The following is a 15594-nucleotide window of genomic DNA, read 5'->3' as shown; positions in this document are numbered from 1 at the left end:
GATTGGTGGGCGATGCAGGAGATGTGTGTGTGGGGTTGGGTGGGGGTGGGATTGATGCAGGTGTGTGTGCGAGGGCTTTGGGAGGTGATGCAGGTGTGGGTTGGGATTGGTGGGTGATGCAGGAGAGAGAGAGAGTGAGAGAGAGAGAGTGTGTGTGAGAGAGGGTTGGGTGGGATTGATGCAGGTGTGTGTGTCAGGGCTTTGGGAGAGAGAGAGAGAGTGGAGAGAGAGAGAGAGAGGTTGAGAGAGAGAGTGAGAGAGAGAGAGAGAGAGAGTGAGTGAGTGAGAGAGAGAGAGTGTGTGTGTGTGTGTGTGTGTGTGTGAGTAAGAGCCTAGGGGTCGGTGGGTGTACCAGGGGTGAAGTCTATATTAACCCATAAGCTACTCATGACGTGGAAATACAAAACACAGATAGAATTAAATGAAATTAATATTTATTCCAGCGGAATATTGTTGACATAAATTAAAAGCTGTGCCTTTTTATAATTTGGTTTCTCAAATTCTAATTGTTCAGTCTCTCAAAACAAATTGTTACAAGTACCACACATACAACCTGTCTACTGTACACTAGACATTCTGCTCGTCTACGTCTACTGTACACTAGATGCATTCTGCTCGTCTACGTCTACTGAACACTCTCTGTGCACGTACAACATAGAGTCGGACACAGTATTGTAAAATGGCAAACCAACGAAGTTCAACGGATAAACTGTAATAAACAGAAAGATCCGTCCATATACTTTATTTCGTCAGGTGTTGCAGCATATTAATAAATACATATAAACGGGCGGTTCAAGGGGGGTACAAACCAAGCTTAAATAACGAGTCTAAAATAAGTTCTAAAACAAAGAAATATAAAAAATTGATTTATCTCTGAAAACATTAAATGATAAAATGCAAAAGTACCGAGGAAAATAATTAGCAATATATGCATAAACTGACATGACAGTAACATTATGACAACATAAGAATTGTCTGTCGTTATTGATCATTAGAAGTGTCATTAAAGGAGGTGTCTGCTCTCTATTTATGACGGGGAGACTGGAACCTGAATGAACCACTTTGACAGAACGCAGATTACAACAGTTGAATATAGAGCTTGTTAAAGGGAATATGAAGGATAAATTACACGACATGATAAGATATAATACTCCCGTACACGAACACTTACACATTAGTACAGCATGAGAACATACAGTAATATCTATGATTCAAGTCTGGCTGTGTTTGAAATAAATAAAACATGGGCCAAAAACACTTAAACAACGTGAACATCATTGTTAAAACAAATTCCTGAAAAGAAACTTTTGACCGTACTTGACGCTGGTTCAGTAAAATGTTGGTGTTGTATCGTGTGTTTAAACTAATTACACATAATACTAATACACAAGAGGTAGTGGGTTGGTTTATTATAATATCAAAGGTGAGAAAATAACTTAAAAAACTCTGGTTGAATTATGTCAAATTCTAGTATAGTACCTTGAAGTATACTACCACATGGCGCTCAGCATACCTTGACGTTACTCTGTCCTGCACAGCACCTGGTGCTCAGCATACCTTGAAGTATACTACCACATGGCGCTCAGCATACCTTGACGTTACACTGTCCTGCACAGCACCTGGTGCTCAGTATACCTTGACGTTACACTATCCTGCACAGCACCTGGTGCTCTGTATACCTTGACGTTACACTATCCTGCACAGCACCTGGTGCTCAGTATACCTTGACGTTACACTATCCTGCACAGCACCTGGTGCTCTGTATACCTTGACGTTACACTATTCAGCACACCACCTGGTGCTCAGTATACCTTGACGTTACACTATCCTGCAGCTCTGTACACGCTACACACCTGGTGCTCTGTATACCTTGACGTTACACTATTCCCTGCACTTGACGTTACACTGCACCACCTGGTGCTCAGTATACCTTGACGTTACACTATTCAGCACACCACCTGGTGCTCAGTATACCTTGACGTTACACTATCTGGCACAGCACCTGGTGCTCTGTATACCTTGACGTTACACTATCCTGCACAGCACCTGGTGCTCTGTATACCTTGACCTATGCACGCACCTGGTGCTCCATCCTTGACACACCATGCTGGCACCTGGTGCTCTGGTGCTCATACCTTGACGTTACACTATCCTGCACAGCACCTTGGGTGCTCAGTATATACCTTGACGTTACACTATCCTGCACAGCACCTGGTGCTCTGTATACCTTGACGTTACACTCGTTACACAGCACCACCCTTATACCTTGACGTTACACTATCCTGCACAGCACCTGGTGCTCCTGCCTTGACGTTACACTATCCTGCACAGCACCTGGTGCTCTGTATACCTTGACGTTACACTATCCTGCACAGCACCTGGTGCTCTGTATACCTTGACGTTACACTATCCTGCACAGCACCTGGTGCTCTGTATACCTTGACGTTACACTATTCAGCACACCACCTGGTGCTCAATACACCTTGACGTTACACTATCTAACACAACACCTGGTGCTCTGTAAACCTTGACGTTACACTATCCAGCACACCACCTGGTGCTCAATATTCATTGACGTTACCCCATCCGGCACAACAGCTGGTACTCAATATACCCTGACGTTATACTATCCAGCACCACACCTGGTGCTCATATACCTTGACGTTACACTATTCACCACACCACCTGGTGCTCAATATACTTTGACGTTACACCATGCATCACACCACCTGGTGCTCAATATATGGTTACCAGCACACGTCTATTTCAGTCGCGAAATCTGTCAATACTATAAACACTCTCAACATAGCTATAATAAGCATTATAGATTCCACCCATACACTGTCAGCCTGAACGGCCCACAGGGCTAAACACAAAGCTGGAATCCAAATATTTGACAAGAAACATATGGATAGTTTTACGCCACCTCAGTACACACATGAATGAAAGTACACTTTACAAGTTGCCACATTAACATAAAGATGCTTACGTCTGATTTCCACATCGATATTCCAATCGATATGTGTAGAAGCATGACTAGTATCGAGTAACGTACCCAATCAATTACGATTATGCTCAAAAATCTTTGGAAAAGTGAGAAAAACACATATGGCATAACGTGTTTGATTTCTTCAATGTTTCATTACTGTAAGCCAGAACTTTTGCTATGTCTAGTGTTTTAATCCACCAGGGCGTGAGAGCAACTGAACGTGTATACAAATGTAAGCACTGTGTCTATGTTCGAGAGAAACGTTCGCCAAACTGAAGCCACAGCTGACAAGGCCCAGGCCATTCTGAGGACACACAGCTAGGGGTCATGGTGTGGCGGTCAGCGCTGTCCAGGTGATCAACCAGCGACCGCATCATAGCTTAACTGACTATTTGAATATCTCGGTGAACGCTGGCCAGGTGAGCTACATGTCAGACAAGTGACTGTCCATCGTGATGTCACAGTCATGGAAGATTTGGCAACTCCATTGTCAACATTACACGATCATTGAAACACGAATATCTACGTTGATTCAAGCTGACCAGGCCGTTCTGATATCACACCATGGGAAACACGTTCGATTACCTGCTTGTATTACCGTGTCATGTTACCTGGTCATCAGCTGTAACGGTATAAGTTCCATGGCATCTCGGAAATGAGCATCATGAGGCTACCAGAGCCCACAGAGCATGGGATCAAATGTGATCAGGTAATTTGGATGTAACACGAAGTGATTCATCTGTCTTCCCACCACCCTGTATTCTCGTCCATAATGAATGCGACCAGGTAGATCATGCTTTTCTTCCTGTCACACCCAAGGCAGTCTAGTGCAGGAGAATCCGGGGAGTCATGTGGCCTGCTGATTCGTTGATGTGAGCAATACGTACTCAATAATATCTATGTGGATAAACTACATAACGACACGTGTAAACGGTTTGAACTACATGAAACAACCAATAATACATCAGAATATCATTATCACCACCAGTGACCGTAAAAACATTCGCCCTAACTAAACACATAAACAATATACATCATATTGAATAACTTACAATATACGGAGTTTAACGTCACAGTGGCGTCAATGACGTCACAACGTCATTTGGTATTGGCGTATGTTCTCAGGGTAGTGATCTGGGCTTCAACTAATCATACCAACTGATATTTGTACAGTCGATGCTACACATGTTGTGCAACAATCTTCACTAACAGTTGCCAGGCTATACACTGACTCTACAAACAGATAGTACTTTTTGTGACGTATTATAGAAACCAGAAGTTTGGTCTCTGTCTGCAAAGATCTTTAGGAACAAGACCCAAAACAAGGACACTGAACACATGTGTGCACAAAACCCCAATGAAATGTGAAATGAGGTAATATATGGAAAAAGGTATAATCATTTGACATGGGAATCACTAAACACCTCAAACTGCAACACCAGGTGTCCTTTGCAGTTCTGCCGGAGGGAAGATATGGACTGCCCTGTTGTGCTAGAGTTCACCAAGGTCTCTTCTCGTGCTGGTTCCATGTTTGGAACATCAACGTTGTACAAGGTAATAATGATTCTGTCATCGTGTTGTTGCATGGAAACACACATCTTTGGCGACAATGGTATTCTGTTACTTTAATTCCCAGAAGGCTTCATTTCCTGTTGAACTCACACGTTGTTCTCTTTGTTAGTAACCTCGCCCTTCGTCGAATATCGCGAGATTACACCATCTTAGGTCACGTGGTCCCTCGTCTACCACTTCCGTTCTGTCATGATGTCATCTCCTCCTTGCAGCTGGCGCAACACTTCTGTCTAAAGTTTATAAAGCGACATAACCTCATCAGCTTTACGATACTGCAGTAGTCAGACTCGTCATGGCAACCTGAAGGAAACAAAGGAACATGGAAATTAGAATCACTGTACTATTTGTGTCTGGAGGTGTAGTTTGGGCTTCAGTGAAAGGTCTCACATTCTGTATAGGTCGACACCCTTCCAACAGTCTTCTCTATGTTTTAAGGTTTTGTTAACTTTTCATACATGAAGCCACAACACAGACCTGAATCTAACGTACTAGATGTGTGTGAGATATATGTCGCGCCGGTTCCTCTTAAGGTTCGTTCTCACCGTGCGGTTTGAAGTTCTGTTTGTGGATAAACAATTAGCATCGTAACAAATCTTGTTTGTTTTATGTCGGATTAACTTGTTACAACGGATTTCAGGATTTCATTAAGCTGATGAATCGTTCTCTTCCTTTTGATGAAATGAAGCTTCTTCGTAACGGTCGCTCAGAACTGACACAGAGTTACGCAGTTTCTTTAATAGAATTTGATGGAAGCAAATAACACTATCTCTGTGTGTTCACACTCGGCAAAACTAGTTGTATGCGATATAAAATGTTCTGACGTTCCATTGTTCACATCCCAATGTTGCCACAAATCGCAGCGGAGAACGCACCTTCACCAGGAATTCAGTCCTATCTGACGCGGAGGTCAACACCAAAAAGTGCATTCGTAACTACTCGTGTCATTCCGGCAAGCCGGATGCCGTCTCAGACCCTCCATGTTTACGACTGGGCCCTGTCTAAGCGCAAACGGGCATGGAGAAATAGTCTAGTACCATTACAAAGGAAAGATAACTCTGAATTTCCAAACATGGCTAATAGAATATCCTACATCCCGTGGGTAAAACAGCAATACAGTCATTCCCTTTGTAAATATGTTTCATTGTTTAAAGTTTCTGATCCCTTAGCTCAAAGGTTATGTTTAAATTGCGCTTTGCATAGTTTAGCGAAGTTTCAAAGTTCAACGGTGCCGCCATTTTCATGCTTCGAAATGCGTTTTACTACGCGCGATTTGATTGGTTTGCCACGATTCTTGGCAATTATGGCGTACGATAGGGGTACGAGTCTTCTTGTAGGTCACGGAAAGAGGCGAGTAGTTACGAATGCAGAAAGTGTTGGTACATAGCCTTTTGTTTCCAGATATGCCTGCTATTAATACAGTGCACATACATCACGTGACGAGGGGCTGTGGGGTAGCCTAGTGGTTAAAGCGTTGGCTCGTCACGCCGAAGACTCGGGTTCGATTCCCCACATGGGCACAATGTGTTAAGCCCATTTCTGGTGTCCCCCGCCGTGATATTGCTGGAATATTGCTAAAAGCGGCGTAAAACTAAACTCAGTCAGTCAGTCAGTCATCACGTGACGAGGCGTGTAAAGGGACGTAATTCGACACTAACTGTACAGCTGGGAGAAGAGAATCACACTACCGGAGCTTGTCGACTTAGTTTTGAACTGCTTGAGTCATTTAGTTTATTAGCATCATATGTGTCATGGTTTCAAATAGTGATAGAAGTCACCGACTTTAGTGTCCTCTCATATTAGGTGGGGCGGTGGGGTAGCCTAGTGGTTAAAGCGTTCACTCGTCACGCGGAAGACCCGGGTTCGAATCCCCACATGGGTACAATGTGTGAAGCCCATTTCTGGTGTCCCTCGACGTGATATTGCTGGAATATTGCTAAAAGCGGCGTAAAACCAAACTCACTCACTCATATAAGGTGACATAACTATTACTGTTCATAGCAGTGTTTTAACCCAGTCCACTCAGTCGATCAGAGGTACACAAACAAGACATCAGTAAGACCCAGCCTTTGTTGGTTCAAGATTCTGATGTTAAAACCCAAACTGGTAGCATGTACTTACTATCGGAACAGGCTCTAGCATTACATGTCTGTGTGACTATGGGCCGCTTGAGTCGCTGACAGCTCCGTCCTGCTGGTCTGCCCGTGAAGTCCCAGATACACGTCAGACTGCGACTCTGGAAGCCTGTCTCGTCACACTCAGCCAGGCACTGCAACATGCAAGACAACCACATCATCAGTCAGGCCAAGGATGAACATTTCCCTCAGAAGGTTTACAGTTTGTCAAAACACATGGACGTGCAAACATGTCCACGAGGAATTGGTGCAGAGTTGATGGCGAGTTCAAATTCATATGTGATACGGAATGCATAGGCGGATCCAGAAATTTTCAAGGGGTGGGGGACGGGTTCAGGGGGTTCGAACCCCCTGAACCCAACCTCGGCTCCGCCATTGCAAAACATTAACTTCAGTGTGGTCTTTAGTCATTTTCAAAAAAAAGGCTGGGGGTGGGGGTGGGGTGGTTGTGTGTGTTCGAACCCCCCTCTGGATCCGCCACTGGAATGTCTGTTGTCAACGTGACACATTCATGCAAAATATTGCCTGTTCATGGCGTTTGATAACACACTGTGATATATTCATGTAATTATATATGGAGGTGCCAAAATTGAGATGCATTTTATTAACTGTACTGTAACGAGTTGCACTACCAAATACAGACTTATGACAACTCATGCCTCACCCTGAATGTACTGTCCGCTCATCTTGACCACCCTCTTATCACGACACACTTACTCTACTTGGTTGGACTCACACATAATTCAGTGCAGCTTTGGAGCAAGGCTATCCCAAACAACACATACAGACCCGTGCCAGTTATATTCGGACACTTGACGTAATTTCCATAGACTTACATGTTAATTTAGTGTGGCATAAGTAATTTTCATGAATTTACTTTTCGTTAGATCCAAGTCAAATTTTGCACATTTGTGAGGAATCATCTTACCTACAATCACATAATTTCTGTTTAATTTTCCGTTGCTTATTTATCGAATGGCAACAAGTTAATCAACATATGTACAGTGCCGAGAACTCCTTTAACATGGCGGCCTATGGGATTGTGCATTGTGGAACCATACGTAAGTCGATAAATGTGATGCCATTAGTTAAATAGTGGTCGGAAAACTGAACTGAAATTATGTGCGCAGAGCAGAGATGATTTCACTTTTGCCTGTCAAATTTTACAAAGATCCATCCTAAACTCACTTCATGAAAATTATTTATGCTACACTGAAATAACATGTAAGTCTATGGAAATTACGTCAAGTGTCCGAATATATCTGGCACGGGTCTGTAGGTTGGTGTCGAGCCCGGTGCTTCATACCGACATACACTATTGATACAGTGGTGAATATGGATTACATAGAATGTAGCGTGTCACAGTCAGAATTAAACCATGACGTGAAATATATATCTAGTACTGTTCTACTGTTCTACAGTATCTGTAAATACATTCTCCCTACCAGAGATGTGGACTGACAGACATATTCTGTCAAATATCTTACAGCTTCAGGATGTCAAGTGACATTTTACAAACATTCCTGCAACGTCATCATGGCGCCAGAAGGATTGCACAAGAGCAGAGCAAATGTTTCAGGAAGTTGTGCTGGTATCATCTGGATGGTCTGATCGTATCAGTTGGGTGGTCTGGTGTTAACAATTTGAAGGTTTGTTTTGTTGGGATGGTTAGATGTCAACAGCGCGTTGGTTGATACCACATCTGATGTCTAGACCAGATCATGTGCATTAAGGGAATGGAGCTCTCTCTTCCAACCCATGACGTTCCAGTATCGAGTGTGCCATCTTATACATGGACGATACAGTACTCTGAAGTAGACCAGTACTTTCAGTATGATTGGTTTGTTGGTTGTTGCTTAACGCCACACAGCAATGTTTTAGCTATATGGCGGCGGTCTGCAAATAATCGAGTCTGGACCAAACAATCCAGTGATCAACAGCAAGAGCATCGATCTGCGCAATTGGGAACCGATGACATGTGTCAACCAAATCAACGAGCGTGACCATCCGATCCCGTTAGTCGCCTCTTACCACAAGCATGGGTTACTGAAGACCAGTTTGTACTGACAATACACAAGGGAGTATCAGTCTGAACCATTAATATCAGCTTGAACGTGGAATATCAGTAGTGTAAGTTTGAGCAGTACTTTTGGTATGAACCAGTATTGTGAGTACGGGCAAGTATTGCAAGTATTCTGAGGATGGGCTGCTACTCACGTGTGACCACTCGGAGACGTTCCACATGGGCTTGCAGTGTATGTTAGGGCACTCGCTGAGGGACAGGGGTTTCAGGGTGACGTTACAGAGCCTCTCTTCCACCTCCGAACTGTTGTCCAGGCGGACGCACTTCACCCGCCTCCGGTGAATGGCGTAACTCTCACGTACACAGCTGTCTATGCCACACTGAAACACGGAGACACACACCTGGTGACACACTGAAACATGGAGACACACACCTGGTGACACACTGAAACACGGAGACACATACCTGATGACACACTGAAACATGGAGACACACACCTGTTAGACCGTACTGAAACATGAAGTGACACCCGTATGAAAACCCTACTGGAGCATGGTGACACACACACCTGTTCGTGCCTAGCTTAAAGACACGGATACATGATTTCACCGAGACCAATCATCTGTGCACTACTAAAACCATGTGCTACTGTTGAACTTACGTCTGACCAGTTGCCCGACTTCCATGTGACGCAGGGATCAACATTGCACTTCTCCTTTCCCAGGGGCACGTGTAGGTTGGCTCCCCTGCACACCTTCAGGGGGAACTCCTCGAAGTAGTCGTTGGTGATGATCTCACAGCTGACGTTACGTTCTCTAATGCCGCCATTGCATCTGACCGAACACGGCGTCCACTCGCTCACGACGATCTGCAAGGCCTTCTGCTTCCTATCAAAAGGGTCTTTATATAATGCTGAATTCACGGTCTGAGAGCCGTCTGAGAGGTATCCAAGAAGATACTTCTCCCTCACTACCGTCTGTCTTAAAAGGTCAAGGACGCTGCTAAACACTATTGTCAAGTTGGAGACGGCATGGTTTGCTTTGCAGGAGTACACACCGGCATCCCTGTCTGGACGACCTTTACGAATTCTAAGATTTCCCTTTTTGGAAACATTTACCCGTCGGCCATTTCGAATGCGACGTCCATTTCTGTACCACTCCAGCTTCCGCTTGTTGAAGCCTTTAACCGGGCATTTGGCTATCACAGACGTTCCAGGCAAGATGGCGGCATTTGAACCGATGAGAAGACGCACCTTTTTCATTTTATTAAGCTGAAAGAATCTCAGTTGTTGCTCTTTGATTCTAATTTCTGGACAGACTGTTAGATTGCAGGGTTTCTCCGAATGAGGCCGGTCACTGGGTCGACATTCCATGTAGTTGACCAGCGTGCTTCTGTCCTCGGCCGACTTCCGCTGACACGTGACCTTCCGGCTGATGACGCCAGCGCCACACGTCACTGAACACTGCAGAAGGAGATGGTTCAATCGTCAGGGCAAAGCATTCGTATAAACATAGCGTAAGTATAGTATGAACTGGTTTGGGTTCTCAAAGGATTCGATGGACAAACTCTTCTGGGATACATATTTTTAACGATATTTTCAGCGAACCTGCAAATTTATGTCAAATGTATTTTTCATTATTTTCTGTACTAAAATAATAAAAGCCTATCCAACACATAGAATATGGATTATTTCTATATGTTTTAATGTCCAGTCATTGATATAATGACATTAATAATGTCCTGCAAGAACCTGTTGACGAAATGCCCATTGTCGTTTGTGAACTCGTAGAGTGGGCGATGCCGATTATTAGAGGGGTGCTTTACAGTGCAGTATCAACCCAAACGTATACATCGAATATGAATGCACAAGAGTCTGAAGTTCTCTTAGAAATTTCAGCATTGCTGTGCGGCGTCATGCAAGAAACAAACACCCACCTTTAAAATAAATGCAACTGGGTTCTTCCGGGAGGTAAGGACATGCTTACCTTTTTCGCGAACACCTGGTGCCGGTGCTGGTGTCAGTGATCAATTACAAATGTTATAACATTTTTTGCCACTATTTGCATTTTACTTCAAATCTGTTTCAACAGGTTGGCGAGACTGATTACTCTCCTGCGATGACTTCATATGCTTTTATACCTACCAAACGACCAAGTTCATTATTTATAAGATTTGTATGATCGCTGTGTACCCACCCTCTCCCAGTCTCCCACGACCCAGTCTGCCGGACAGTCCTGCGTGTTACACCCCCGCTCTCTGTCTGGGACAGGCTGCTGACACATGACATCAGGGAGGCGGAGCACCTTCTCCGGCCCCAGGGCGACCACCTGGATACACGCGACACTCCTGTTCATGATCCCACCCCCGCACGTGCTGGAACACATGCTGAAGTCCCCGATGCGCCACCTGTCACAAAAGGATGAAGTTGAGATAAAGAATGAGAAGAAACGATACCGTGCAGCAGATCGTAGCTGAAAACAATCGTCAAAAAAAACTCAGTAGTCAAAACCACCACTAACCACATCCTTGCATAGGTAAGGGAAGCAACCCGCAGCGGACTTGCAACACCTAAGATCACTGGACAACACTGAACACTATTCTATTTTTATACTGTCTTCAAAACCACTGCAGAAAAAAAACCCGGTACTCTATGAATGATGGATACTAGACTAATGCTTAGTCTCTGAATATATATAATTTTGATAGTAACAAACAAGCCCATTTAAATTGAAAAGGAGCCCTAGGGAGACCAGAGATTCAGAACCTGAGGAAATCTAGACTTGCTTTATTTAGGGCTTTGGCACTGCAAAGAGGGCTTGACAGTAGGGAAAATAATGTGGTTCATGGACTGTGAGACAGACTAGATGGATACGAACACGGCGTATTAAAGAAACGCGTTAACCATGAGACAACCCTTACGCCATATCTAAGACGGGGGTGAGTTGTGGTTCTTTCTGTGGTTGGCGAGACGAAAGTAACATATAGGTCTGGTTTGAAGAAAGGAGGGCATGACAGGTGGGAATCCGGTGACTGGGGGACAGGGTTAGGTGTCGGGGTTGTAAGTAGCGATCTATTATCAGTTGATTAACATCGTTCTCAAGCAGTGTCTCATTATCTACGAGACCGTGTTCCCCGAGACGACACACTAAGCCGTGTAGTTATTACTCATATTACGGTTGGCTGAAACAGATAGCATCCGTCTAGTTCCTCTGCAACATAGATGTGTCACAGGAGAGGAAGGGTCAGGGCCAGCCAGTTATGTGAGTTAGGAGACAGTGTAATGTAGAAATATGATGCTGAACAAAATGCCAAAATGGAATGTCATAAACGGGTTACTGGGAACATTCCCCATCGGCAATACGGATTCTTTTTTCTCAGCAATGTAGATATGTATACTTGATGCACAACTATCGATGCGGATTCGTTAAAGTATGGATCTGTTGTCCACTCGAGGAACGTGAAGGTCCTACATGTAGTCGCCCTTACCAAACAACAGTGAGTGAGTGAGTTTAGTTTTACGCCGCACTCAGCAATATTCCAGCTATATGGCGGCGGTCTGTAAATAATCGAGTCTGGACCAGAAAATCCAGTGATCAACAGCAAGAGCATCGATCTGCGCAATTGGGAACCGATGACATGTGTCAACCAAGTCAGCGAGCCTGACCACCCGATTCCGTTAGTCGCCTCTTACGACAAGCATGGGTTACTCAAGATCAATATTCTAACCCGGACCTTCACGGGTATACCAAACAACAAACAAAAAGTATCATAATTAAACAGCGGGACATTTTGGTTCTTTCGACGAAGAGTAAAACTTTGAATATTTCTAAGTTTTACCAAATGGCAACAATGAGTAATATTAAGGCCAGTCGTTGTCGCCTTACCTGAAGTGCGTGCGGCGTGATCGGCCGGTCGTACATATGGCCAGCTCCGGAATTACAATAATACAATATTGCTTCCATTTCCAACATGCGCACAAGTATATTTTAAAAAGGGATGGGTTGCACACTATGCCCAAATTACAAAGTAACCAAAAACATGCCCGGTTGCCACATAAGGGCCTTGGATCCACCAGTTATATGCCATGCATGGCAAGTATGACATGAATTTGGTCGGGCCAGCGATTTGATACCAGATTTTATAGGCTCCATAGACTCCATTGTAAGTGAAGAGCGTGAATGGAACCTCTCGGTGGCCTAAATAAACCTTGTGTGTGCTGCTTACTCGAGGACCGGGAACAGATTATCAACATCCAGTAGTCACTTTGTTTTATACTAAACGCCTCAAACATTATATATCCACCCATATGTTAAATGTCCATAATAATTTCTATTATTGTTCGTGGCTAATAATACGGAGGAAAGATCTACATTAAGGAACGAGCGAGACTTAAACACAATACCAAACATAACACATGCGTGTTTCCATTACCACGACGAGGTGTAGACGAGTCTCCCAGAACAATAAAACAAATACCTTTGCAGGGCAATAATTGACACTTTTCACGGGATTTATTTCAAAAATATATTCAACAATAGCCGTGGTATTTTAAAGACGTAGACCACGGCCGTACGTGTGGTGTTAATTCACCTTGTCAACACAGTGGCTAGGAGCGCTAATGAATTCCATCATAGTGGTCTGGGGCTGGATTCCTCTCAACGGCTAACACATGGACTCTGATGTTTGAAACTTGAAAGCTGGGGAACGCCATCATAGCACAGATGGAAGGAGTTCCTTGTCATACCAAACACTGCTGAGAACCAATTGTCCTTTCTACTTGGGATCTCTCTCACGGGTTTGGCATCATTAGACGACTGTACATAGTGCTACATAGCTATTTAACTGGGCGAAACACCGCTGTTACAGGTACACCTTTACAGCGCACCTGTAGCTGTTGATGAAGGAAACAAAGACAACACCAAACCCCCGAGTTGGGCAGGGTCAGTATCCAGACATGATATATGTTTACCCTCACCGACTAGAGGCAGATATATCCACGGCCAGTTTAGATGGAGCGACCTCAGCGCTAAGACGATAGTAACTACCGTTCTTAGGCTTAGGACTTCGATAGTGTTTGTATCGCATTGCCGAACGGGACCAAGATATGACCCCTCGGTATTCTGACTGTTGAAACAGTGGGCCATGTGCCTTAATGTCAGCTGATATCGTCATGTGTGGACATTAATCGTTACAGCATGATTCCAATATAAGGGGGCTGACAGGGGTGCCTAAGGGTTAAAAGCATTGGTTCGTCACGCTAGGGGCCCTGTTCCGATCCCCACAAAGTTCACTGAATGATGTCTTGAGCACCGGTTCTCTAGCGCTACTACTGTCGAGGGTCAGTTATGAAGCATATGTGTTACGGTCTCCTAACAACCAATATAGCTTCGTGAAAAGGGACCCGTGAAGGTCCGGGTTAGAATGAACCTTCTGTAACCCATGCTTGTTGTAAGAGGCGACTGACGGGATGGGTAGTCAGGCTCGCTGACTTGGTCGACATATATCATCGATCAGCAGATCGATGCTTATGCTGTTGATCACTGGATTGTCTGGTCCAGACTCGATTATTTACAGACCACCACCATATATCTGGATAATGCTGAGGCAGCGTAAAACCTCCTCACTCACTCGTGAAACAATTTGTCCATCTGTTATCATCCTTGAACATAGTCATAGAGGCAACCTCCACACCAATCCCCTCTTTTAGTAAGGACTCCTTGAAATACTTTTAGGAAGGTCAACAACGACCTGGACAAGGTGCATCACTGCGTTCATTCTCCTACTGTCCCTGTTCCTAGGTCAGCTATTACGGAATCCTTACCTTTGAGGGCACGGCACATCATTACACACTCTCCGTGTGATGGGGACTTGGGCAGCTCTCTCGCAGTACTCCTGGCCTACAATACTGCCGTTCCCCTTGTGGATACACTGGAGCATTGTCTCCTGGGTACCTGCATCAGACCAGTCATATGTTATGTGAGTGAGTGTGTTTTAGTTTTACGCCGCTTTTAGCAATATTTCAGCAATATCACGGCGGGGTCATCAGAAATGGACTTCACACATTGTGCCCATCATGCTATGAGCGGGGTGGGCCTACACAGGGCCAGCTGACAGTGTCATGTTATGCGCGGGCGGGCTTACAGAGGGTCAGCTGACCAACACAGGACAACTGGTTCCCTGATTCATCTCACTGAGTGAATGCTGAATTATGGCGCAGTCAGCAATATTTCAGCTATGCCTCGGTCGTCAATAATAATTGAATGTGGGTGAGACAAACCGGTGGTTGACGGAGTGAGCAACAATACATGTAGCGGACACGATGACATACAACCAGTCAGGTCACACATTGTACATTGATCCTCGTGTGTCCTTTCCTACGACAATCACAGTGTTCTGGGGCCTACTACACGGTCCCTGGATCGCCATGGGAATATGAACCACAGTGGTTGTTTACAAACAGCATTTGAAAAACATATATCTACCTTCCAGGCATAGCTGGACTCTTATACGCAAAGCATTCCATAGAGTTCCTTTAAGTTGCGCCAGTACGGTGGTGTATATGACAGAGACCTACCTCCTAGACAGCTCCTGCTACACGTCGTCAACCCGACTGCTCTCAGTTCATAGTTGTCATAGCATGGCTCCAACATACATGGCTCCTCGGCTGGCGGCTTGGGATCTGGAAAACACAGTATGACTTCCTACAACGCAGTCACCAATGGAGCCACAGGGCCAACGCTGACCATTTGACTTACCCGTCCCCTAAAAGTCTCTTAACCACGGAAGTAATCACGTCCCGGACCTTAGCGCTTCTACTGGCGACCGACTCAACACTATGTTCGCTTTGTACAACAGGGTCATTTGTACGCCGACCCGAT

General features: G+C 44.6%; 1 protein-coding gene across 2 annotated transcripts in view; it reads right to left on the bottom strand.

The window, feature by feature from the left end:
- Positions 1 to 417: 417 nt before the first annotated feature.
- The window catches only part of LOC124253366 (ADAMTS-like protein 3), a 131226-nt gene continuing 116049 nt past the window's right edge, over positions 418 to 15594 (bottom strand). The window contains exons 11-20 of one of the 2 annotated variants that reach the window (XM_046687117.1): positions 15291 to 15395; positions 14538 to 14667; positions 10912 to 11122; positions 9378 to 10178; positions 8911 to 9096; positions 6680 to 6827; positions 2258 to 4861; positions 1937 to 2054; positions 1779 to 1834; positions 418 to 1557 (exon numbers count right to left, since the gene is read on the bottom strand). In XM_046687117.1, coding sequence (XP_046543073.1) covers positions 4749 to 4861; positions 6680 to 6827; positions 8911 to 9096; positions 9378 to 10178; positions 10912 to 11122; positions 14538 to 14667; positions 15291 to 15395 — 1694 coding nt within the window. In that variant the 3' untranslated portion in view covers positions 418 to 1557; positions 1779 to 1834; positions 1937 to 2054; positions 2258 to 4748. Of the gene's footprint in view, positions 1558 to 1778; positions 1835 to 1936; positions 2055 to 2257; positions 4862 to 6679; positions 6828 to 8910; positions 9097 to 9377; positions 10179 to 10911; positions 11123 to 14537; positions 14668 to 15290; positions 15396 to 15594 lie in introns of those variants that run through there. The other variant, XM_046687118.1, reaches the window with a different exon arrangement.

This window comes from Haliotis rubra, unplaced genomic scaffold (assembly GCF_003918875.1).
Source record: "Haliotis rubra isolate DU_JTF1 unplaced genomic scaffold, ASM391887v1 Scf54, whole genome shotgun sequence".
NCBI lineage: Eukaryota > Metazoa > Mollusca > Gastropoda > Lepetellida > Haliotidae > Haliotis > Haliotis rubra.
The sequence above is the reverse complement of the archived record's forward strand: the minus strand, read 5'-3'. Positions and strand labels throughout refer to the sequence as shown.